General features: G+C 41.1%; 1 protein-coding gene across 1 annotated transcript in view; it reads right to left on the minus strand.

The window, feature by feature from the left end:
• Positions 1-27,562, minus strand: part of CSMD1 (CUB and Sushi multiple domains 1) — a 1,745,606-nt gene that overhangs the window by 922,146 nt on the left and 795,898 nt on the right. The window contains exon 4 of the mRNA XM_061622907.1: positions 10,229-10,423. Within this exon, the coding sequence (XP_061478891.1) occupies positions 10,229-10,423 (195 nt within the window). The remainder of the gene's footprint in view (positions 1-10,228; positions 10,424-27,562) is intronic.

Raw genomic sequence — 27,562 nt, forward strand, 5'->3', positions numbered from 1 at the left:
CGGCTCCTGAGGTGGAGGTGGTGACTCCTGACAGTCCTGCAGTGGAGAAGGCTGCGGTTCATCCGGGTTATGGTGAGTCCACACCTGCAGGTAATGTGTGAGGAATGGCTCAGGGGTGGCCTTATTCTCCTTATGCAGGTGTGGTGCCTTCTGGGTATGGAAGGGGGATGTCTCCTCCAGTCCAACAGTAGCCTGCGAGTGAGGCTTGCAGGCAGGTTTGGACTTCTATGGGCAGTCCTACCATGGGGCCAGCTCAGATGCCTGGTGATCCTTTGGCTTATGTTCAGGCTGGCGCCTTGCCATTTGGGGAGACGTCCACTCCCCTGGGGACTCATTTGTTGTCAGCAGCAAGAGAGCGTATATGGAAAGGGATGGGCAGGAGGAAAGGGACAATGAGAAATTTAAACAGGAAAAGATAGATAGGACCTGGGGCAATTGGTTGGCAGGGCTTTTGATCTATATGGATGTAGTGATGATGAATCTTTTAGGATGAGGGTAGCAGTGGATGTTCACCTGCAGTGGGACAGGAAGGACCCAGAGTTGTGGTTGCAGTTTATGACTGCAGCTTGACCTGTGCAAGGTGACAAGGCAGTTAGCGGCCATTTGCTTGGCAGGTCTGCCAGTGTGGCTCCTACCCGTGGGTTCACGGAGCAGGGGGTTCAACCCCGCCTGCTTTGTTGGTTGGGAGTTCAGCGCTAAGGGCTTTTGTAACAGGGACCTGTGCAAATTTAGGCATGAGTGTTCCATTTGCGCTGGCTCCCATCCCTTCACCAGTTGTCGTAGAGCTGGGGGATTTGGGGGTTTTCAGAGGGTGGAGAACCCAGGCCTGTGGGACAGCCTTCAGGAAAGGGGCCCCGCACTGATTAAAGTTCCTCAGCTTATGCATTTACTGTGGTATTATCCCAGAAGAGCAGATGCAGCTTATTTGGAGGAAGGTTTTTGTTCTGGTTTCGGGATTGTTGGGGGGCATAGGCCTTACACACCAGGGAATCTTAAGTCTGTGGTGGGGATGGAGTTAGTGGTGCAGGAGAAGATTAACGAGGTGGCTGAGGGATGGTTTGATCCCATGCCCACACTAAGGGTTTCCCCTTTGGGCATCGTTCTGAGAAAGATCCTGGACAGTTTAGGCTCCTTCATCACTTGACAGTGCAGTTTTGATGATCTGGCATTTTGGCCAGGGCGCTGTCATGGGTAAGTGTGATATTAAGTCAAAGCTTTGCCCATGGGGTGTTCTATTTCGTGTTCAGCTTTTGAATGCTTTAGTACATTCCTTGAGTGGGCTCTCAGGAGGCGAGCTGACTGTGATGAAGTAGTGCATTATTTAGATGATGTTCTGTTTGATGGTTGTGCTGGCTCACAGCAGTGCAGCCAGCTGATGATGACATTTGGGCAGTTGGCAGAGGGGTTAGGTGTGCCTTTGGCCAAGGGAAAAAACTGAGGGCCCATCACCTGAGGGCTCACCTTTTTGGGTATTGAGCTTGACTTGGTGGCACAGGCTTGTCGTTTACTGGCAGCCAAATGAGGGCATTTGAAGTGCAGGGTTGATAGCATGTGGAAAGCTAGGGAAGTTACACTCACGGAGCTGCAAGTTGGTAGGGCATTTGAACTTTTCGTGCAGAGGCATAGCACCTGGCAGAGTGTTTCTGTGCAGGACTTGCAACCTGATGAAGGGCCTAAGCAGGCCTCATCATTGGGTTAGAGTTACTAGGGACATGAAGGAGGATTTGCTAGTTTGGTCGCATTTTTTTGAGCAGTTTAATAGGGTTTCATTTGGCATAGGGATTTGTTGTTGGAGGTGGAGTTGCAAGTTCACTTGGATGCCTTTTGGGCTTTCGGGTTGTTTTCTGGGATAGATGGTGTGCTGAGGCACGGCCTGTGGCATGGGCAGAAGCTGGCATCACTAGGGATTTGGCAGGAATTGCCCATCTTACAGACTGGTATCAGGAATAGCAAATACCCCTGAGAAGTACAATGGGTGGGCTACACACATGGTGCATTGCGTCCATGACTGTGGTGGCCATACTTTCTTGGTGATCATTTCATCATTTTAAGAAAGGCACAGTCCTGAAGGGACATGGGGCCATCATGTTGCTGATGATCAGCAGGTCTGGGTCTGGTGAGTGCCAGGATGGGGACTGCCTGGGAAACACATGTAGGCTGCCTTGGGTTTCTTGAGGGAAAAAAGGCAGGATATTTATTCTACATTTGGAATATACCATATCTAATCCCAACTGCTTTAATGTTAAACTGCATCAGTAAAAGCTGCTCTGATAATAGAGTAGCAGATTACCCAGTATGGGACGTTATGGAAACTACTATTCACATTACAATAAAGTGCAGTGATCGCTCTCTGCCTTTGAGAGGCTGACTACAGATTTTAATTACTGTAATGTTTGGGGTTGGATCCCAACCAGTTTGGTATGCACCCTTCAAGATTGGTGTGGCTTCTACAGCAGCTAGGTTGGGTTTGGGAGCACAGCCATGCAGGCAGTGAAGCACTGGCAATCGGATGCTTCCCAGGCTTGTGTCAGGCCAATCGAGGGTCCACGTGGACCATTGCGCTAATGAGCATACAGTTAATTGTTGTTTCTATTTTAACAGGTTGGAGGGTGCTGGAGAGAGTCAAGGTACTCATGTGTGGCCACAGATGGAGTTCTGGGCCAGGAGGAGGGCGTCACAGATCAGGCACGGAACCCAGTTGGCGCTCAGCCGTTGAGCTTTGGTCCAGTGGCTGGGTAGATGTGGCATGCTGCAGGAATGCCTCATACCAATGGTGATGCATCATTGGTGCAACACCCTCCACAGGTTTTGGTTATCCATTAGGGAGGCAATGACCTGTGAGTGTTGAAGGGGAAAAGCCCTTATCATTCAAGTTTGCCTGGACTTTGAAGCAAACATAGAGGGTGGCCTGTGACTGTGACTGTTTGGTCTGATATCCTCCCCAGGAGGATTTGGTGGGGTGGGATCGACCCCAGGACCCTGAAGAAGGCTAGTCGAAAGGTAAATAGGGAAGTCTGGCTCACCCTTGCTGATAAGCAGGGTGAGATAATACATCATCTGGAGGTGAAGTGTGGCAGGGCTGATCTTTACCAGGCAGATGGTGTTCATATGTCTGACCTGGGTAATGATCTGTTTCTTTCTGATCTGCAGAGTGCCCTACGTGAAATAATTTGTCGCAGGTGGGGGAAGAGGGACTAAGCTGAGGCTTGTCCTCTTCTGTGGCAGATATGTGCAGAATTTCACATGGTAGGGTTTGGTGAGCATCCTTAGGCACACTTTAAGGTGATTGGTTGGTTCTGAGGCCGGCCTTCCAGGTTGTGCGGCAGGTTGGCAGGATAAGGCTCACCTTTGGGGCTAACTTGTAACACACACTCAGAATTGTGTGGCCCTGAGGGGGGTTGGAGCAGGAAGGCCTCCCTAACCACCCTGCTGGGATGGGGCTCGGAAGAGAGGTTTAGACCACCCCCTTTTCCCATGGCAGGGTGCCCTCACCCTACTGGGGATGAGTTAGGTTCCGCACTTGTCTCTGCAGATCATTTTATTATGCAATCAAGCATGTAATTGGCTTTATTCCAATAAACATGGCCCTTGATTTACCCACACTTCATCTTGTCTTGCCTCCTCATTTCCTGGTATGCGCTGCAATACAGTACATAAATAAAAATGGCTAAAAGTGAATATTTATATTTTACGTTTCTACAAAAATTTGAAATAGTCTCTGATCTAACACTATTATCTGCACAATGTCTCTCACAAAAACACAACACAGTTCACATCAGTTGTGCAAGTCTGTTGTTGCACAACCAGCTGATTAAACCCTTCTTGCAACCACAGTTCACGGAAGCTCATTACAGCTTCTGCTAAACCCTGTTCTATTACATTTAATGAAAGTTTTTTTTCTGCAGTACCTTAACAGTGCAATCCTATATATTTCTGCTAAGTCCAATGGGGCTGATTCCCCAGCAAGTGCATATCACTCCAGTAGTTGGCAATCTTTTTGGGTCTGTGAACACACTTGGAATTTTAAGGGAATGCTGTGGTTGCTTCTCTCCCCCCCTTCCCCAAGTCACACGCCTCCCCACAGACAGATAACACACATAAAGAACGAGACACAGAGCACCGTCAAGTTGAAGCTTACATAGTAAAAACCACAGAAAAACTTGTGAACACCAGAAAAACATTGATCCAAGGCTTGGATGCCAATCTGAGCCTTGAAATGTACAGACAGCTCAAAGGGGAATTTGGAAAGAGCATCACTCTTCCAACTTCTTCCTTCAGATCTATTGAATTTTTCAGGGTAAAAAGGTAACCATCCTTGCCACTTCATGACAAAGAAGGCATTGCATGTTTCCGGTACCAAAGAAACTCAAGGGGGTGCTCTCAGGGGTATACAACTGCAGTCTAAGTTAATTTTCTAAGCCAAAAGGCATGCACTAACTGGCTTATCAAGCAAGCTGTGTGCTAAAAGCTAAATAAATAAATCTGAACAAGTAGTTGAACTTAGCCCTTTACATTTATTTTAGAACCCAGATTTTGGATTCTTTTGACTGCGCTATTAAATCTTATTTCTTTCTGCACGGTCCTGGTTTGACAGAATGTTTTAAGATTTATTTTACGTCATTGTACTGCAATGTAACTGATGGAATCATGGTCCATATTTTGAATATTACGAAATATGAGAAAGTTGTTGTGCCAGTGGTTCCTTTCCCTTCTTCCTACAAAGGCTTTCCCTTACCATTTATCACTAGTAATAAAATAGATACAATTAAAAACTTGATTGGCATATTATAAAGCTCCAGCAAAGGGCATATTGTCATTTCCACTCACATTGTGTAAGTCTTATCAATGAAAGAAAATCACAGCTTTAGACAGCTCCAAATGAACCATGAACATTTAGTAGGCCTTACTAAAAGTATCTGCAAAGTCACTACCAGTTCTTTATTAGATGGCACCTTTTCTGTAATTCTCAGGGAACAGTTTATAAATTAGGCACAGTGATACAGTTCCTTCCACTTAGCAAAATCCAAAAGTAAAGCAATCACAGCTACTTCTAAAGATCCCTGCCCTCACACATCTCCAGCTTATTGTGTGTGTTTTATTAGCCATCTATTGAAATTATGTGTTCTGCACTGACATTTTAAAACACCCCACTGCTATCATTAAATCATATATATCTGTGCCACAACTGACAATTTATCAAGTCAACTCACAGAATTTGGGGTGTTCAGAGGAAGCTGTTGCAGAGATATAGATAATTACATATGACATTAGTCTGTGCATCTGGGTGACACTGTAACCTCGAAGAATCAGGGAACTTAATGCTCATAACTGAACTATCAAATTTTGTCTTTAAAAAGACAACTAAAGCTTTATATGCATCCCGTCTTACTGTTATGTTCCTGAAGAAAAGAATGCTAACCATCTTGTGAAACATTCATTGAAATTTTCCTCTTACCTCAAGGTTTCTATTGGCCTTTAAGAGCGGTCTCCTTGTCAGCACCTTGGGAGCATCCAGGGACTGCTGGAGGGCCTGTAGGCTGGTGGCTCTCACATTCTCATCATGGTGCCTCCACGTGGGGACTATAAGGATGGCCACATTGTTTTGTACAATTGTGACGACTGGAGGTGGGGACCAGAAGTGGCTTGCTTGATGGGGCAGAGCCAGTTCACTAGCCTCCCAGCAGGTGGGTGGCTGTTGATTATAGGATGGAGAGAGGAGGTGGCAGGGAGGTCTGTGTAGTGCAAACACAGCAGCAGGAGACACCTCACCAGCCTCCTTGCCATGCCTCCCCTCTCTTGGGAAGTGACAACGATCCACTGGCATGGACAGGGAGCTGGCACAGTGGCTCCGCTTCACTTTGTGAGCTGCTTCTGGTGGGGAAAAACCATATCTGGTGAAATTCTCCCTGCTGTGCAGAAGGTACCGAAGTCCACCCAGTTTAAGAGAATGAAGAACTCAAGAAATGGGACAGAAACTGGAAGAGCTGTTTTTTTAAAAAATATATATATATATATCAAAAAATTATATAGGATGTGATCCCAGACAGCCTTATCTAGGTGTAAGTCCCATTGAGTTCAATAGGACTGAGTGGACAGGCACAGTACAGGGACAGTATAGGACTGCACTGTTAAACTAATCATCCATACAGACGGTGGGAGAAGTAGCGAAGCCTGGGCAAAGTTCTTTTAGTTAGTCCCCTCGAAGCTTGAAATTGAAGTGAAAGTTAAGAAACAGAAAGCCCAGAAGAAGGGTGGTATGGGTTTTATGCTTTAAAAAGAAAGAGTGGCTCTGTTGTTGTTGTTTTCATTTAAAAGGAGAGAGAGAGAGCATACAAAGTTTTTCCTACTATTTTTCTCCTCTTCAGAAAAAGCTTCACATGCTAAATATGTGTGTGTCAGGAGGATTCTGAGCAGGATAAAAGATAAAAATCGTAGGCTGAAAGGTGGGTGAACAGCAGAGAGTGGAAAGAAAAGCAAAAACCTGCAGGAAATGTAGGGAAGGTTTTTTTCTAAGGTCGCTTAGGGCAGATAAGGCAGAGGAGAATAGGAGTGAATGATGGAAGGTTGTTGTGATTGTGTGGGAAAAAGTCTTCATAGGACGAGGGATGGGGGAAAATTCAATTTGGTTCTCATGCTACTGGAAACTGCAGGACACTAATAGTATCCTGGAAATGGCTATTCTCAGTTTTGGCAATTTGAATCACAATTCTGTTTTGTTTAGCAAGCACATTTATAATTACTTAATAAGAGCAACCGTTATCATTTTGAAATATTAAGCAAAATGATTGCCAAGTTAGCCATTTCCAAGCATCAGCAAAATTATCTTATTTGAACAAATCAGCAATATTAGCAGGCCAGGGATTCTAAGAACATTAACAATTTTCACTAATTTCAGTATACTGATTGGAATAGTATGTGAGTTATTCAAAACAAAATATAATAGAAGTGCATTACAATGAATGAATGAATGAAACTTTATTTTTACCCCGCCCTTTTTCCAAACTGGAACTCAGGGCGGCTTACAAAGAAAACTGCATGTAGTTAAAAACATAGAAAAACATACAATTAAAATACAATTAAACTATGCACAACCTTAAAACTGTAAAAGGCACTTAAAAATCTAAAAACAATTTAAAATAATACAGATAATAATGTAAAACAATAACACAAGCCTTGTAAAGCCCAATTCTAAACACCTTCTATCCCAAAGGCCTGTCGGAATAAAAAAGTCTTTACTTGCTGACGGAAGGATGGCAAGGAGGGGGCCATTCGTGCCTCCCTAGGAAGAGAGTTCCAGAACCTAGGAGCAGCCACTGAGAAGGCCCTATCTCACGTCCCCACCAATTGCACTTGTGAGGGTGTTGGGACTGAGAGAAGGGCCTCTCCTGAAGATCTCAGGGCCTGGGCAGGCTCGTATAGGGAGATACGGTCTGACAAATAGCCAATGGAAGATATGTTACATAGCAAAAGTTAAGCACTTCTAAGACCAATTAAATTCATCTTCGCCATGCCCCCTCCTTAATAGGTTTCTGCCAGGCCTTGAAAACCTGGCTATTCAGGCAGGCCTATGGGATCTCTGGGGTGGGTTAGTTATCAATGTTGTTATTAATTGGTAGAGTGGTGCTTAGACGATTGATGGTCTTATTGATTGTATATTGTATTTTATTGTATTAATGTACGTCGCCTAGAGTGGCCATTAATTCGGCCAGATAGGCGACTCATAAATAAATTTTTATTATTATTATTATTATTCCCCATTGAAATCAACTGAATGCAAGGCTGCATGAATTCAGTTCTTAATTTTCGCTGGGCTTAGGGGTGAGGGAGAAATTCAATTTTCTTTGCATTTTAATGAGAACTACCTAATTCACACTTTTCAGACCAATAGACAAACCAAAATATAGCCGTCCTTTGATATTCACACTTCTCCAAATTTTATAGTGCAGTTCTCCAAACCAAACAATATGTGCATATATTAGCTGAACAGTACATACCACAAATTGCTGTGGAATTGTGTAGTACTGAATTTAAGACTGGAAAAAATGAGAAACTGAAATTGACATATTTCTCTGCCCCTACCTAGATTATGTCCAATGTGTTATATTCAAATCCTATTTTTAAGTAACATATATTCTGATGCATTGTTTTCAGATTAAGCTAATGTCTTTCCTTAGTTTGGAGGAGAATTATAGGAGAATAATGGTTATTCTACAAATACTATCAGTAGAAGTAAAATGATTTCTATAAATGCTTCTAGCACAGTAGCTTCCTGATTAAGAATCCTACAATCCTACCCAGTAATGAACTCTATGGCCATCATGTTTTTAGCAGTCTAAATGTTTTGTGCTTGTCAGAACCTGCAACTAAAGAACTGCAGTGTTTTAAGCGCAATTGAAAAAACTGAATAATTGCAATGTTTAATATGCAGTGGGAACACTGTACTATTTGAATCAAGTTACAGTGAGTGATGACTCACACATTACAGAATTAGAAGGTGTACTTGCAGTGAATTCAAACACTTACTATGCATCCAATAAACTATGATACAGAAACAATATTGAACTGTATGTTAACTGGAAATCTGTAAGAATCCATGGTAAAATGCTATTGATCTTAGTTCACCCATAGCATATGAATATAATATACACACAGTTTAAAAGAAAATATTTTGTCTTCTTTTACTTCTTATACCTTATATGCAATGCACATATGTGTACATATTCATGCATCACCAGTTTCATGACATATATGGTACAGTTTTACATGGCTGAAACGAATTGCATTAGATAAGTTTAATAATATTTTAAAATGAACTCACATCTTAGGGATTTTGGCAATCCAAAAATAATGTAGTAAAAAGGTGGTGTGTAATTCTTAAAGTACATTAATATTTGAACTACATTAGTTGAGAAAAATACCTAACACTCCTTTTCTCCATTTATGGAGAAAATAATTTGATTTAGCATGCTAACGTTTCTTCAGATTAAGTACATACAGTAACTGGGATAATATATTCAGACTTTGTGATGTAAATTTTTAATCTAAAATAAGAACAATATAAATAATAATAATAAAAATCAGCAGTAGGAAACCTTTTACAAAGTTCTTTTTATATTGCTTTTGGCTTCAAAATGCTTTAGATTGCTAGTTCTGCAACTGATAGGTTGCACACCTCAAATGGGTTGCACCCTGAACCAAGGTCCTGGATATTGGATTCTCAGACATACCATTTTTGGTTTTGAATGTCAGGAGTTTGTTTTAAAGAAAAGGAGTAAAATGAGAAAATCAGAGAGAGATGTCAGATGGGGAACAAAGTCAGAAAGCAAGAATAAATAAATTATATGTGGGTAAAAAACGGTATCACTTCCACATTTAAGGTTGTAATGATGGGTCCTCAAACTGAAGGCTGAAGACTACCTCTTTATCTTAAAGATAGCTCATAATCTATTCCAAGATGAAAAAATAAACCTGATGAACAGCAATATAAGCTAGCTTTCTATTCTTTTTTTAAAAAAATCTTAGGACAAACCTTTCAACTGCTGAGACAATTATTATTTAGTTTTGTATAATTAGGAGGTCATTATAAAACCATATATTCTAACTGAAAACATTTGCCAACTAGTTAGAAGGTATTTTAGTTGGCAGCACAGGACACAGAGCTATGGGGGTATATGGCAGGAAAACCTTCAGAAGAATGTGTGCCAGCTCCTTGCCAGTGCTATAAGCAATTTTGCACCATGTGAGCAAAACGTCTTAGATATGTCAGACTGAAACACAAGAAACAATGTCCATCTGATTTCTTACTTTCTCCACTCAGTTTTTACCCCTTTTATCTCTCTCCCCCCCCACACACACATCTACTTTCAGGTCAACAATTGTTCAGGGTTACAAACGGATTCTCATATTTGGATTTTCAGGTCAGTAAACTAATTCACATCAGGAAGTTTCTATATTCCACAGTATGAAAGTCTAGAAAGCATTTCTCAATTTTCTGCCTTACTCAGCAGAGAATATTCTAGGCATCTGGCCAGAGTCAGTCTATTTTCAGCAATTCTCCTTTGCCATGGGACCAATGTAATATGAAATCTTGGCTCGTCCCAGACCACATCAACAAGCTTGGAACAGTTTTTGCGGACACATTTGGCCATTCTATGAAGAACATATACATTCCAGATCATTATTTCACAATACGATTCATGTTAGACTTTATCCATTTTAGAAATCTTACCTCTGCAAAATGGAACTGGAAAATCCCATGATGCTCCATTTCCAGGACTCATGATACATGTCAACATAGCATGACCTTCCAAGATATAGCCCGAGATGCAGCTGTACCGAATCTTGTCTCCAATATTAAATCTTGTACCATGAAGAACTCCTTTTGGTATTTCACCAGGGTTGCCACAAGTATGGCTGGGTAGCACTGATGAAGAAAGGGAACAGATTTAATTAAGGTAAAATAAAAACAAGTATAATTTCATTGGCTGAGACTTCTTTGTGCAGTAATCATACATATATATCACTTTTTTGCTTCTCTGCAAATTGTTCTTAAGATAATGCAATACTGTTCCTGAAGAGATAAACATGCAATACATCAGGTAAGTACAATTTTATAGAGAAATTTAGGGTTGTATCCAACTGTCAAACTCAGAGTAAGCAAAAACAATATTAATAGACACAGATTATGCACAACATAAGCAATTCAAAGCTTTATATCCCCTGCAGCATAAGAGAAAGCTACAACTAGAGATACAGTACTAATTGGGTACTATGGAGTTACAGTCAATAACATTTTCATTTTGGAAGGGGTTAGATTTTGCAGCGGTGTCACTAAAGAATATGAACCGTGCTGAATGCTAATGCTCACCAATGTCTCCTCCCTAGTTATTTTCCAGATTGGATTTTAATCCAACTAGGACATGGATGGGTAACTTGTGGCTCTCCAGATGTTGCTGAACTACAATCCCAATCATCCTCGACCATTGGCCATGCTGGCTGGGACTGATGGGAGCTGGAGGACAACATCACCTGCAGGGCCAGAGGCTCCCCATCCCCAAACTAGTAGAACTGCTGCCTCCTTCCCCCACTTATCCACTTGGTTATCTGGTTCTTATTGCTCCCTTAATGGGAGGACACTCTCTCTTCCCTCTCCCTCCTCGGCAACTGCAACTAGAGCAGAGAGAAAAGTTTCTCCTCCTCGCCTCATCCTGGCACATGTAACAAGCTGTAATAGCATTACAGATACCAGCAAGTACAGAGAAAAGAGAAAGAGATCTCCCTCCCTTTCTGCTACTGAACCACCACTCTGTTCCACCATATAATACTCCAACAGGGGAAGTGAAGGAGGAAGAAAGAATACTGGTTCATGGATGTAGGGGGGGAGTACTTCCCCCAAGAATATCTTGCTTCTGTTTACCCCCTCCTCCAAGGTCTTAAATTCTGCTTTCTTCCTAACCAGAAACCTATGTGCTTCACATGAGGCATTGGGCAGATCTGGGTAACAGCAGTTAGGCTTTATGCTTTCAAAAAAGGGAAACAGTGATTGCTTCATTATCCCAGAATTAGGGATGGGATCATTTCATTGGTTTGAAAGCATTCTGTCGACCTAATAGGCTGGTATTGATCTGAGTTCTTTCTTTGTCTGCTAGTCACTGCTTTTCCCCTCACGAAAAAATATTAATATTAAAACTGATGTTTTGAAAGGAAATATCAATGCTTTTAAAGGAAATATCAATATTTTGAAAGGAAATGTTGATAAAATTATCATTCTTTATATCAATATGTTAGAGGCTGGTGTTTTGTGTGTTTTTAAAAAAACATTTTCAAAAATAGTCGTGGAAAATCACTACATAAAAATCAAATCTGCAACGATAGAGAACAAGCAAATTAATGGAAAATTTGGTACCAAATCCAAATTGGGCGGGATTCTAGCATATCCCTATGCAGAATGAAAGGTGCATAACTTGATACCAGAAGCACCTAGCAGAAACTAATTCATTTTGCAATCTCCTTTATAACTGAGTTTAAAAACTGCCTTCATAGTTATAACATCCAGCCTAATTTTGTATTTCCCTCTCCCTTGTCCCATCAGTCCCTGGTTTGTGTAACATCTTGCTTGAGAGTTCTGGAGAACATGAAAGTTTGCCAGTATTTTGTGACATTTTAGTTGGTCCTAATAAAGATATTGCTATGCCCAACTCTGGATTTTGCTTTTAATTGTCACTCCTAATCCAAATCAACCTGGAGGAGTTTGCCATTCATCTTTGCTCATACTCAATGGAAACCTGGGCTCAAATTCCTGCTTAGCCATAAAGGTCTCTACTTAGTCAAAAAGGTTGCTAACCCGACTTCCGGGAAGGGTTGCTTTGCCTGTGCTGCCTCTGAGTCGAGCTCTCGTCTCAGAAGAAGCTTTTTCAGCTTTAAAATCAGTCAAAACATTCTTTTTGACTGGTAAAGATTTTCTCCCGGGCAGGGAGAAACGTAGAGATTAACCACAAAGCCTGTTTTTGTGGGGAGGACTGGATTTCATTTATTTATGAGAGAAGGTTCAAACTGCAATGCCGGACAGACTTTCATCAAGCTCTAGCTGATTACAGTGACACGTTTATATTTTCTTCAAAGAAAAACGGACTCTAACAGGCAGTCCAGCATCCTTCTTTCTATTTTCTTTTTTCACTTGGTTTAAATTGTTGCAGCAAAAAAGAGATTTGTCAATGAATCAGCTGTGAAGAACTTCTGGGTGAGTTATGGCTTTTCTCTTTCACTCACGAAATTAAGGAGGAAAGAAATCGAAAAAGCTTATATTTGTTTTTATTACAAAAAGCTGTCCTGGAGGTGCATTCTAAAGATACCAACGGAAGAGGGATTTCTATTTCGAGGAGGGGAAAAAATAAATAAATTTGATTTATGAATTTTGGAGTATTATATGTCTGGGACTATTTTTTTTTTTGGTCTATTTCATTTTGACGAATCTGCTTGTTCACGACGCCACTAACTGTTTGAAGCTGGGAACTAGATTTATTTTGTTTTCCTGAACATACGGGAGATAAGACAGGCTGTACTGTCTACACTGATGTAAGCAAGCCTGGAATATTAATCCAATTGTGGCTGAAATAATTTTTTGTTTTTGTGGTTCTAAGAATGGCAACCAGGGAAGTGACTGAGACCATGGAAGAAATTATGTTTCAGAAAATAATGAGTGAGATTGAGATAACGAAACAAACCCTGAGACAGGGTAGACAGGAGATGAAAATTGAATTTAGCAAAATGACGCAGGAGTTTAAACAAATAGGGGATTCTGTGAGAGAGGAGTTTGATGGGATTAGAGACGAGAAAAGAAAAATTAAAGGGAAGATACAAGACCTGGAGACTGGAACAAATATGCAATTGGAAAAAGATCTGGAGTTTACGGATGTTAGAAATAAAGTTTACTGTTTGGAATTCAACGTTGTCTCCGAAGAAATTAATGAAGATATTAGGGATAAAGTTATCAATGTCTTGGATAATTTTCTTGACTGGAATGATGTGATGGGGTTTGACATAGAAAAAATCTATGGAATTAACTACAAATATGTGACAATGGAAAAACTCTTAAGAGATGAGCCAGTGCATTTTGTAAAAAAGAAGAACAGAGATGTGACTTTACAACAGTATTTCAGCAACATATTCAGAGTTGATGGCAAGGACATATTTGTGATGGGGGAAATTCCCATCAGACTCTTGTTATATGACTATGGCTATGATAGCAAGATCATCATGGGATACTGATAATGGATGAATGGATACTGAAACCACTGGATTTAACAGGACTATTGAAGATGGAAGATGGAATTAATATTGATAATGGAAGAATGGTTATGGAAATTATTGGACCTAACAGATTTGACGAGATGGATTAATTGATATGTTTATTTGGACTATGGCTATGACAACAAGATTATTATGGGATACTGATAATGGAAGAATGGCTACTGAAATTACTGGACTTAACAGGATTATTGAAGATGGAAGATGGAATTAATATAGATAATGGAAGAATGGCTATTGAAATTATTGGACCTAACAGATTTGAATCAGATGGATTAAGCGACATGTTTATTTGGAGAAAAATTGAAAGATATATCTCTCAAGGAATTGAAACCTCTCTTTGACTTTTTGTGGAAAGAATAAAGTAATGTTTATGAGATTTGATGATTAATTAAGATAACTACTGGAGGAAAGTGATTTTATAATATAATTTTAGAGACAGGATTGTTATATATTGTAGACCTATAACTGATCTGCGACAAATCGGAAGTCAACATTTTATTTTATTGTTTAATTGTTTTTGTTTTGTTTTGTTTTTTGTCTTTGAAAATTTGAACAAAAATTAATGATAAAAAAAGGGTGCTAACCCTCAAACTAACCAACCTCAAAAGTTTTTGCAAGGACAAAATGGGGGAACCATGTTCTCCACTTTGATCTCCAAAAAAGAAAGCAGGGGATGCAAATATGATTGAGCTATTCCCACTCACCCATTACAGATTTTCCAAGTTGTAACTACCTATACTCCTTATTTAAGTAAGTATTTTGATATGATACATTTTGATATTTCTAACTATGTTGGTCTGTTGTAAGAAAAAGAACAAAGAGTCTTGTGACACTTTAAAGAGAAACAAATTTATTATGCCATAATTTTTTGTGGATCACAGTCAATTTAATCACATGCATTTTGACCTTTTTTGGGGGGGGAACTAAGCGTTTTATTGGAACATTTGAAGAAGTGCAAGATCTGATGCACACTATGTTCCAGTCCAGACATTAGTCCAGGAAGCATGGATTAGGTCAGTTCATATGACAACTCAGAGAGAATGAATTCATCAAGCATCCCTCACAAACATGCCAATTCCCTGTCCTAATTTCCCCTGTGCCACCTTCTCATATACATTGTTGATGCAATGTTGCCACTGTTTCACTACCCACATTTTGTATTTGTACATCTGTGTGGGTTGGAACAGAATCGATTTGGTTATTTTACACTATAGCTTGTTTTTATCAGACTAACTAAAGAGAAATTCACGGAGCAACAATTCAAGCTTGTCTTTTATCATTTCCCCCTTAAAAAAACCAAAACTATAAATACGCTTTATTACTTCTCAACAAAATAGAAGGTTTTGAAAGCACAGCAGAATTCAAGACTCCATGTTATCAGCTTACCTTTGCACTACTATCATATTACAACTTGCAGTGGAAACTGCTAGGTGGTGGGGTTATTTCAACCAAAACAGGACACTTGATATCACAACTCTTTTGACAAGTATTGATTTTAAGGTTTACCTTCAGCTTCTGTATGGCTCTTACAGCTGTTCTAGACAGGCTGCAAATGGTTTGAAAATTCTGCTTTAAATAATTAAAGCTTACACTACAAAATGTCACAACACTGTTGTTCAGCCTGGCTTGCCTTTAAACCTCAACATTTCTGATTTCAACTTTCATTTCATCCAGTGACCTACTTTATTTGGGTTGGAAATGATTCCTGCATACTAACTTTCTTTACAGAACTAAACATAAAATATACCCTAAATACATGGGGATTGTGGATATACTAAACCCTAATGGCACACTAAGGCATCAGTGATCATTCAGAGTGTTCTAAGCTGCTGAGAAAATAAATATTTTTATAAATGTTTAGAACAGTACAGGTTAATTTCTTTGATAAAATTTTATCCTCAGATCATGAGTGCAAGAAATAATAGAGTGATCAGGTTGGTCTATTATGAGCCCATGTCACTTTCATGTGTTTTACCCATACTTCCATTCTGCTTCCATATTAACCATTTTTGTTTAAAAATAATATCAAAATACTGTTTAAATACATCTTTCAATACATATTTAAATGTAGAATTTCCCCACCCAAATAAAAGTTTAAACTAGGACTTTGCAGTCTCCCAACCCCTGATCCGACATGTGGCCTCAATATGTGGCTCCCAGATTGGGCCAAACAGCCTCTGAAGCAATTTGGAGATTGGGGATAAGGATTTTTTAAACCCTGTTTAAAACATAGGGTTAAAAGGGGGCAGGGGAAGGAGGAAATACTGTGTTTCTTCCTGACCCAGTTAAGAGCAGTGGATTTGATCCTGCAAGGTTCTACTCAGCCCTGTAATGGGGGGGAAGCAAATGAGCTCTGTCCCCCCACAGCTGTCCTTGCACTCCCCAGATTTTTTTGAGGGGGGATTGTCATTGTAATTTGTGACATGACAGATATTGGCAGCCTCCATTTAAAGAAAGACTGTTTTAAGAACAGGAGCAATTTAAGAATAGGACCCTCTGAAAAATTCAGTAATAAGGCAGGGTAAGTGCACAACAAAAGCCTCATCTGGAAAAGCCCCAAAAGTTTGCTAATTCAAGTCTTTCCCTGACTGAATGTGGATTTTTCATTATCATTCATTGGCAATCACTCGTGGCCGAGTAAGATTGTCTTCCAGGGTAAGGTCTTTAACAGTGGGTCCGTACGTGACTGTGGAGGCCAATTCTGGATCCACACAGCCTCCCACAGTGAGGACATAGGTTTCCAGATGGAAGATGGTCACCATGAGGATTTGTTTGATGTGCCTTCTGCTTATTTCATTTGTCCCTCTCGCCCTGTACTCGTGCTTCTTCAAAGTCCATAGCACCTTTGATAATGGTGGATCTCCAATTGGGACGCTCATGGGCCAAAGCTTCCCAATTCTCGATGATCATGTTACTTTTTTTTACATTAGCTTTAAGAACATCTTTAAACCTCTTTTACTGTCCACTGATATTATTTATTTATTTATTTATTTTATTTCATTTATATACCGCCCTAAGCCTGACGGCTCTCTGGGCGGTGTACATAAGAGATAAAAACAACACAATATATAACTACAATAAACATAATAAAGTCAAAAACCAAAAACAAACAAATAACAACAAAAAACAAACAGCATCATTATACAACACTAAAAGTACAGTTAAAATACACTTTAAAAACAGATTAAAATACACTTTAAAATGCCTGGGAGAATAAAAAGGGTTTCACCTGACACCGAAAAGATAGCAGCGTCGGCGCCAGGCGCACCTCATCGGAGAGACTGTTCCACAATTCGGGGGCCACCACCGAAAAGGCCCTAGATCTAGTCACCACCCTCCGAGCTTCTCGATGAGATGGCACTCGGAGGAGGGCCTTAGATGTTGAGCGCAGTGTACGGGTAGGTTCATATTGGGAGAGGCGTTCCACCAGGTATTGCAGTCCCATGCTGTGTAAGGCTTTATAGGTCAAAACCAGCACTTTAAATCTAGCCTGGAAACAAATAGGGAGCCAGTGCAGACGAGCCAGAACAGGTGTTATATGAGCGGACCTTCTGGTCCGCGTCAACAGTCTGGCCGCTGCATTCTGGACTAGCTGTAGTTTCCGAATTATCTTCAAGGGCAGCCCAACGTAGAGCGCATTGCAGTAGTCCAATCTAGAAGTTACCAGAGCATGAACAACAGAGGTGAGGTCATCACCGTCCAGATAGGGACGTAGCTGGGCTACCAAACGAAGATGGTAGAAAGCATTCCATGCCACCAAGGCCACCTGGGCCTCCAGTGACAAGGAAAGATCGAAAAGAACTCCCAAGCTACGAACCTGTTCCTTCAAGGGGAGTGTAACCCCATCGAGAACAGGATGAACATCCACCATCTGGGCAGGGGAAGCACTCACCAACATCGTCTCAGTCTTGTCTGGATTGAGCTTCAGTTTGTTCGCTCTCATCCAGTCCATTATCGCGGCCAGGCAACGGTTTAGTATTCTGTTTTCCATCCTTAAGTTGGGGGTAAAGTAGCTGCTTTGGAAGACGATGATCAGGCATTCGAACAACATGGCCGATCCAGCGAAGTTGATGTTGAAGGATCATTGTTTCAACACTGGTGGTCTTTGCTACTTCCAATATGCTAACATTAGTCCGCCTATCTTCCCAAGTAATTTGCAGAATTTTCCGGAGGCAGCGTTGGTGGAATCTTTCAAAAAGTTGGGAGTGGCGTTTATAGATGGTCCATGTTTCACAGGTGTACAGTAAGGTCGGTACTACAATGGCTTTGTAAATAAGCATTTTGGTCTTCCTGCAAATATCCCGATCCTCAAACACTCTACGCTTTATTCAGGAGAATGCAGCACTCACAGAGCTCAGACGATGCTGAATTTCAGCATCGATATCAGCTTTTACAGAGAGATGGCTGTCAAGATAAGGAAAGTGATCAACATTCTCCAGCGTCGCACTATTAAGGTGGATTGATGGTGCTAGAGAGGGATTGGTTCGCACCTGTTGATGAAGCACTTTGGTTTTTTTGATGTTAAGCAAGAGGCCAAGCTTTTCATATGCTTCTGCAAAGACATTTAGGATAGTTTGAAGATCTTCCTCTGAATGTGCGGAAACTACATTATCATCGGCATATTGAAGTTCTACAACAGTAACATTCTTCTTATTGTTAAATAACAAACACCTGAGAGTGGAAAACAAGTAAGGGACCATGGATATTATCTGGATTTCATAATAGAGGAAGAAAGTCGAGTTCCTCATTTAAACCATTAGGGGTCATCATTTTCAAATTCAATATCCATGATATCTCTCTCCTAAGTAAAATGTCAATGTTTTCCCCACATACTTTCTCTAAAACTCAAAACTTAAGCTTGACAATAGAATAATGGCAACTATTGAGATGATCCACTAAGGGGGCTCCAGCCCTCTTGTTCCTTATATTGCTGAGGTGTTCTCCTATGCGTTTTTTTAACAATTCTAGACGTCTGTCCAACATACAATTTCAAACATCCACACTGAATTACATAAATGACTCTGGCAGTATTACATGTTGAGAAATGGTTCAAAGTGTACTTTTTTTATTGGTAGGGTTGATAAACTCCATCATTTTACAAGTGAACCTACAAAAGGCACAACGTCCACAGGGGTGGTGACCCCTAGGTGCACTACTGCCTGGCAGGATACCTGTAATGGGATGAATATTATCCCTAAATTCACTTTTAATCAAGATATCTTTTAAATTAACATTTAAATGATTTCACCTACATCTCATTTCTGGTTGCTTGTATATATACACATCCCCATGTCCTGTTCTTTGAGGCGTTTATACTGTTATATTGTTGTAAGTGGTCTGCTCGTTTGAATTTCTCGCCAGCCTATTATGTAAGTTTCAGATTGATTTATAGATTTCATATGTATGATTTTACATGTTTATGTAAGTAATTTGTCCCAGCTGTTTCATTTATTTATAGCCCCTGACGAAGGCCTGAAAATCAACAGGCTGAAACATGTTGGGTTTTTACAAAAAATAAATTCCTACTTTTCTAGCAACTTGGTTTCTGCCCTTCTTTTTTCAAAACAGTTAAAGACAGGTATTTAAAAACTTTCAAAATAATAACACCAAAAATGAGTTAAAAACTGGAAAAAAAATAGCTTCTATATGCCTGGGTAGGCTTCTCTAAAAAAAATGTTTTTAGCAGGTGCCTAAATGAGTACAATGAAGGTGCTTGCCGAATGTCAATTGGCAGGGAGTTCGAACACATAGGTCCTGCCACACTAAAGGATAAATTTCTTACAAGAGCAGAACAAGGACTATACGGAACCTGTAACATGAAAAGCACACCTTGAACTTGGCCTGGTAGCAAATCAGCAACCAGTGCAGATTTCAAGAGCATGATGCCATGGTGGGGCTCTCACGACCCCGCCATAGGTTTGGGGTTACAGCGGCATTACGCGCTGACCTTGCGGTGTGGTCCTCCTTCCTACAGGATTTCAATGGGATCTCCTTTTGGAGGCAAGACCGACTTTTAGAGGCAGAATTACAAGTACATTCTGACGCATCTGGGGGTTATGGCTTTGGTGTAGTCTTCGGGTCTTCATGGTGTAAGGGGCAATGGCCACAGACATGGGTGCAAGACGGTTTAGACAAGGATCTGACCTTTCTGGAATTTTCCCTATAGTTGTGGCAGTCTATTCGTGGGCCTGTGAGTTGAGGAACTCCACAGTCCACTTCTGGTGTGATAACATGGCTACAGTCCAGGTTATCAATTCCCTTACATCTAGGAATGCCAGGGTTATGGGTCTCATCCGTTCCTTTGTTCTCCAATGCCTGCGCTTTAATGTTCTGTTTCGGGCATGGCATGGCATTAATAATGGTGTTGCTGATGTTCTGTCATGGTACCAGATGGATCGCTTCCGTCAGCTGGCGCTGTTGGCCAGGGCTCAGCCAGAAGCCATGCCCCCTGCTATCTGGGAGATTGGAGAGCGGAGTCGGAGAGGGCCACAAGCCTTTCAATTGCCCCAAGCACGCTCACCAGTTACCGGAGAGCTGGTAAGGAGATACAAGAATTCTGGGCCACAAAGGGCTATACTCCTGAGTGGCCGATCCCGGTAAGTCACATCATGGAATTTCTGGTGGACGGCAGGAGACGTGGCCTGTCAGTCAGTGCCCTGCAAGGTAAGCTGGCTGGACTTTCCTTTTTAGCAAAGGCAGGTGGCTGTCTGGATCATGCGGGGGACTTTAGGGTCCACCGCATGTTGACAGGGTGGGCCAGGGAACAACCCGTCACACCTGATTCCCGTCGCCCTATCTCGCCAGACATGTTGCTGGGTATGGTTGAGCAATGGAAAACAATTTGCTCATCCAGCTACGAAACCAGGCTATTTCAGGCAGTGGCCCTTACATTGTTTTTTGGAGCTTTCAGGATTGGAGAGGTAGTGGCCTGCTCTAAGCGAGATTTGTCTGGGCATGCCCTCCAGTTTTCGGACATCTCCGTAGACGAGGGCGGGGCCTGTATAGTCCTGCGAAGGTCTAAAACTGACCAGAAGTGTAAGGGAAGACTCATGCGTTTGGCCCCTGTACGGTCTTTACAAATATTCTTGGGTGACAGGGGGTCTATGGATGGATATTTGTTTATACATGCAAACCAGGAGCCCCTGTCCATTTACCAGTTTTGGGCTTTGACTAAATGTGCTTTACAAGGGATTGGCTGCAACCCTGCACAGTTTGGAACCCATTCGTTTAGAATTGGAGCTGCTTCTACAGCAGCAGGTTTTGGTTTTCCACAGGCACAGGTGCAGGCAGTTGGGCGTTTGTCTTCTGCTGCTTTTAAGGGCTATATTCGCCCCTTCTAAATAAGGGGGAATGCAGAAGCTTAACATTTGCATTTATTTGACAGGTTGCTGGTCGGGGACGGAGCAGACACGCATCCTTATTTGCGGCCACAGCATGGTGTTCTGGGCAGCTCGAAGGGCAGCGAACTCGAGTGCCGGCTCCCAGTTGGGCCTGAGTAAATGGGCAGCTATACAGTGGCTTGGCCGGTGTGGAATGCGTTGGGAGGGGCTCCTACCCACTCTACTCCAGCAACATGCAACGTGGATTACTCCGCAGGTACTGGTCATCCACCTCGGTGGGAATGACCTTGGCTTGATGCAGGGTAAGGCCCTCATCTTTCAAGCATGTGCTGACATGCAGCTTATCAGGCAATGGTGGCCTGGCGTATGTCTGATATGGTCAGACATGCTCCCACGGAGGGATTGGCGTGGGGTATGGGATCCATGGGCTATAGATCGGGCGCGGAAGACAGTCAACCAACGGATTCGCTTGGCCCTTCTTCCACGTGGTGGGTTAACCATCCCACATCCATGCATTCGGCACTGGCAGGGTGAACTTTATAGGGCAGATGGCGTTCACCTGTCTGATGCAGGTAACAATTTATTTCTTGGGGACCTGCAGAGGTGCCTGCGAGAGGTGCTTCTCAGCAGTGGAGCAAAGGGGGACTAAATAGAGATTTGTCCCCCTTTTGTGGCGGGAAGGTGCGGGAAGGGAAATAGTTAAGGACAGCTAGGTGGCCCCCTTAGGCACCTTTGGAGGTGATTGGCGGTTCCGGAGGCCTGTCTGTCACGGCTTTGCGGCTCGAGGACAGGATATGGGCTGCCTCTGGGGCCAACTTATCTCATCTACCCAAGGGTTATTCAACCCCGGGTGGGGATGACATAAGAAGGCCCCCCTACTCACCTACAAGGTGTGGCCGGAGTAAGGGGTAAGCGGATGGGCTTGCCCTTGCCACGGCAGGGGCTGGTCGCCCAAGAGCTGTATGGCAAGCTACTTGCTCAGAGATAGTCCCGCACCTAGATTTTCCCTCTGCCCGTCACTTTAAAATTGGGTTTGTCTGCTGTAATTTAATAAAGTGGCCCTTGTTCAACCCAAGCTGATGTGTCCGTGTTTTATTTCGCCCCTCGACGGCAACTAATAATGCAGAACGTTTCAAGGGGGTTAGTAGTGAAGGAGGGGGAAACAATTTAACCATAAATCATATAGTACATTATTTTCCAAATACTAGAATTCCACTAGTGTCAGCTCCTGCCTTGCCTGAAATCAGCTGGATCATCTTCCTTCACCCTTTAAATTTTGTACTTGTTTTCAGTGCCATGTAATAGACAGATGTCATTTCTGTACAATTGAAGACATCCATGAATGAGCAGTGGGCATTTTCATACTTCTGCAAGAAGCTGCAATCTTAGCAATAGCTATATTATAGACTGTGCTACCCATAAAAACGGTCCCAAGATAATGTATGCTGACATGATTTATTTTTACTTGAGAGGAACTGTGGATACTTTAGTTCCTTTAGCACAGGTGTGGCTGACCTGTGGCTGACGGGGAATTCTGTAGTTGATTGGACTGGGGGTCCCTGAGGGAACTGAAGACACAGGCTTGCAGCAAAAAGGCAGGCATTTATTGGATGACAAGCATACACTTGGTCAGTCTCCCTCTGAGTTAGTGGAGAACTGCCACATGGTATTGCTTGCCTGGAGTTTTTATACACTTCAGGACAAAGAAATTAGCATTAACGAATCAGAGGTTTACACATCAGTATTACCTAGGCATTACAGTATTACATAGGCATTGCATAGACATTGCATAGGAATTGCATTAGAATTGCATTGGCATTGCATTATGTTCTAGTCAATTTGGTAAAGTTCAGAACGTCACATACTAGTACATGAGCTAAGCATTTTGGTTAATGCAATCATTCCTGCGTTTTGGAGAGTACAGAGATGTTCAGAGATGTTCTGCTCATTGTTATCTTATCTTGTAGAGTTCTAGCTGTTCCATACAAACCAGTACAGTCGGGGAAGACAGCTCCAAGAAGAAAAGGGTTCTGGCTGGCTACTAAGCTTATTAAAATATTATAAACCTTTATAGCTTTATAAAAGAATATATTTTTATTTATTGTTTGAATAAGAATTCTGTATCATGGCTTTCCAGATGTTGTTGAACTACACCTTCCATCGGTCCAGCCAGTATGATTATGGAAGTTCCATTGGTCCCACCCAGTCAGGGATTATGGAAGTTGTAGTCCAAAAACATCTGGAAGGCCCTGTACTGTGTCCCATACAGTGTGGTTCTATGCATGCATGCTCAGAAGTGAATTCTGCCTTTAAATGGGACATGTTCTCTACTAAATTGGTTAGGAATGCATCCTTGGCCTTAAAAGACAAAAAGAAAATTACTCACAAAAGGTTTGGAAGATAGCAAGGTTAGATTACAATCCTGGAGCTATTAAGTTCTCATTAATACATCATCTACTGTGGTTCTCCATAAAATGCATTTTTCTGCTTAGAAATTCCATTGGAGTTAAGTTTTTTTGAAAGCTTAAAAAAAAAAAAGCTGTTCATTAAGGCTGCATGCCAACATTTGAGCACAGGAGAGCAATACTATATAGTCCCGCAGGAGTTATTTAGTAATAAGTACTTAAACTCCTGCAGAGTTTACATTTTTAAAATGTACAGAAAGAGCATCTTCCACTTTATCTTTACAAAGAGGATCACATTCAAATAGTCATATTGTCATATTCCAGTTTCCCTATAATTCATTGTACTCCTGTGCTGCTTGTGCTCTGTCACAAGCAGCAAATATTGCTAAATAAGATATCTTCAAGATAAACACCACACTCCAACACACTCCAGGTGAGTGTACTAATGTTAAATATGGATTTATCAAAGCTGAAAGGAACTCTGGATCATAGAAAGCTGAGTTGTATGAGTGATTCAGGTGTTGCCTTAGAGAGATTTGCCAAACAACATGCATAATTTCTCCGCACTTTCTGTTTCCTCACCAGCAATGTCATATGCAGCTATTTCATTTCCCTTGTCTGAGAGATGTGAAAGCTATCTCTGTGTTGAGGATGAGCCCTGGGAATATGATGGCTATATTTCCAATGTGGCATAATACTGAGAACCTTTTCCTATAAGGTAAGATAATACCTAGAGCCAGTGTGGTGTAGTGGTTAGAGTGTGGACTATGACCTAGGAGACCAGGGTTTGAATCCCCACACAGCCCTGAAGCTCATTGGGTGACCTTGGGCCAGTCACTGCCTCTCAGCCTCACAGGAAGGCAATGGTAAACCACCTCTGAATACCACTTACCACGAAAACCCTATTCATAGGGTCGCCATAAGTTGGAATCAACTTGAAGGCAATACCTTTACATTTAACAACACCTAAAGCTGGTCTAATGTCTGTGGAAAGCTCCTTGTATTCCAGACTTAATTTCAGCTTAGCGGTACAAGTGGTGTTGATATTCTCAGGTCAGGTGTTGGACACTATATTAACAGTAGATAACCAGCTACTCAAGTGATTTAATTGCTTCTGATATTCCATAAGTTGGAATCAACTTGAAGGCAATACCTTTACATTTAACAACACCTAAAGCTGGTCTAATGTCTGTGGAGAGCTCCTTGTATTCCAGACTTAATTTCAGGTTAGCAGTACGAGTGGTGTTGATATTCTCAGGTCAGGTGTTGGACACTATATTAACAGTAGATAACCAGCTACTCAAGTGATTTAATTGCTTCTGATATTTCATATTTTTTTCTACTTATTAATACGCTTATATACCAATCCTCTGGTTCAAAAGCACCACTCAGGGCAGCTTACAGCATTTAAAATAACTGAGACTCATTGCAATTTCATAAAGACAAAAATACAAAATAACCAGGCATGGAGACAGGAACTGCAGTTAAAGCCAAGCTTAAAAGCATTATCTACCACATAGAAAAACTTATATGTCCTATAATAAACAATATCTGAATAACCTCTCCAGGAAAAAAATATTTACACTGCAATCCTATGAATGTTAAGTCAAAAGTAAGTCCTATTGTATCCAATATTAAGCCACCCTTTGCCAACCTATGTCCTACTGATGTTTTGCATTACATCAGCTGGGGCTTATGGGCAAAATGTCTGAAGGGCACAAGGTTGGCAAAGACTGCTCTAAGTCATTGTCCAGAAGAGTAGGATAAAAATAGTTTTTGTTCATTTCTTAAAATAACACATTACTTGAATGGCACATTACAGATCTGCAATATCCCATTCTTTTATAAAAGCCTGAAGGTCAGATTTTCAAAATACCTTATTGTTTCCACTACAAGTACTAAGATATTAGCATTTTGTCCCAGTGGATAGTGATCTCTTTTATAACTACATTTTTTTTTGTTTTCTTGACACTAGCCAAGTTTATTCTCTTAGTCTTTTTATATGGGTTTAACCTTCTGCTTTTAACTGTTGTGTTATCATTGCTTTACAGATGTATTTTAAATATATTCTTTTTATTGTTATTATATTCTCTTGTAAACTGCCCTAGAAACTTTTGTTGAAGGGTGGTATAATTTTTTTTTAAATAACTAAATTTGCCTCAAGATTAGAGTCTGGCTTTCTAACACCAAAATCCAGTCCTAGTTATGTTGAACATCTGGAAATCCATAATCCAGATGTGGGGACAATGTGGTCCTCATGATATTGCAGTACTCCAGTTCCTGACAGCCCCAGCCAGCATTGACAATGGTTAGAGAAGAGAGGAGATGAAGTCCAGCAACATGTGAAGGGCCACAATATTACCACTTTTATCATAATCCCTAAAATCAGTATGTCTGCAAGCATGGTACTACACTGGATTTTAAGAAGAAAACAAAAATGTCCCCTAGCTAAATGCAATGTATAATATAACCCCCAGATTCTGGAATTAATTTGGAAGATAAGAAGTGGTACAATAATTGAAAAGCCAATATTGTATGGAAACAAACTGTATTAGGATTAGGCTCACGGGATAGCTTAATTGCCTCTACTATTCTATCAAGATACATTCTAGCAATTAGAGAAAGTCTAATAGCAAACAAAAACACTTGTTTCTACTTTAGGTGTCTTACAATTTTCCACAGCAACCTTGAATGTGCCCATTGGGACAACTGGTCTTAGATGAGCCAATTTCAAACATCTTTAGTGAACATATACATTGAATATGAATTGACTTTCAACAAAGGTATGTTGGGAAGTTACAACAACATGGCTGTGAGTGTTATATGTTACTGCTATTATTTCCTGAAATTTTTGTAAAATAATTTATAGATATTCTGCAGCAGGGCTGGCATGAAACCAACGGATTAAAGGTGAGAGGTGAGCATTCAGTCTTTTATCCCTCTTTTAAAATGTCAAGCTAAGTACTCAGTAACCTTTACAGTATCTGTAACTGTAATGCCAAAAATAACTTGCACTACAGCTGCAATATTCTGTGGGTTTTGCTAATACAGTCCCTGCCACCTGATGCCTACTGCAAGAATAGCTGGACGTAGAACTTCACTGGTTCATATCCATCCAGTAGGGACAAAAGAGTTACATAACCAGCTATGCAGTATTTGATAAGTGCCTCTGTGCATCAGTGCACCATATTAAGTATTGGGAACAATCACAGATACAGAAGTGCAACATTCATGTTGGTGCAAGAATCTTCACTCAGTGGTAACATGCTTGTGTAGGTCATTTCCTGGTACCAAAATCCAATCTACTTTTTGCAGTACTACGTTATCTTTTCAGGGACCACCTGTCAAGTCTCATTAGCTACGCAGTAATGCCAGTCCAGGCCATATTTTAAGCAATGGTAACTGGGTGTCCACTGACCAGTCACAATGAGGTCATATTACATATTACATCCTCATCAGCTGCAGGGAGGGAGGGAGGAGAAATCTGATTCAGTTTGCAGTCAAAGGCAAACCTACCTAATTTGCACTTTCTGAAACAATACACAAATAGAAACACAGTCATCCCTTGAAATGTGCACTTCTCCAAATTTTGCAATGAAGTTCTTCAGACAAGTAATATGTATTAAAACACACATTCTAAGGTAAAGGGTGCAGAAAATATGCATACTGTACATTCCTGAAAACAACATATAACATGCATTATATTAGGAAAATATTTTAATTGGGTATATTAGGCAAAATTTCATATAAAAACGTGAGCATATGGTGAGTGGTGGCAATACCTGCCATTTCCAAAGATGGAGTATTACATTTTTTGTATGTGTGTTGGTGTTCTTACTTTGCTTCTTTCCTGTGTTACTATTGTTATTTGGGCTGCTTGCAGGTACTGTCACCACTCACCGTATGCTCAGAGGCACGTTACCAAATTCTTCCAAACTCTACAGGAAGTGGATTGGATTGTGAAAGACCAACCCAAATGACATTTGTACAATGTATGTTTGAGAGGAG

Source organism: Rhineura floridana, chromosome 4 (genome assembly GCF_030035675.1).
Source record: "Rhineura floridana isolate rRhiFlo1 chromosome 4, rRhiFlo1.hap2, whole genome shotgun sequence".
In the NCBI taxonomy this organism is placed as follows: Eukaryota; Metazoa; Chordata; class Lepidosauria; order Squamata; family Rhineuridae; genus Rhineura; species Rhineura floridana.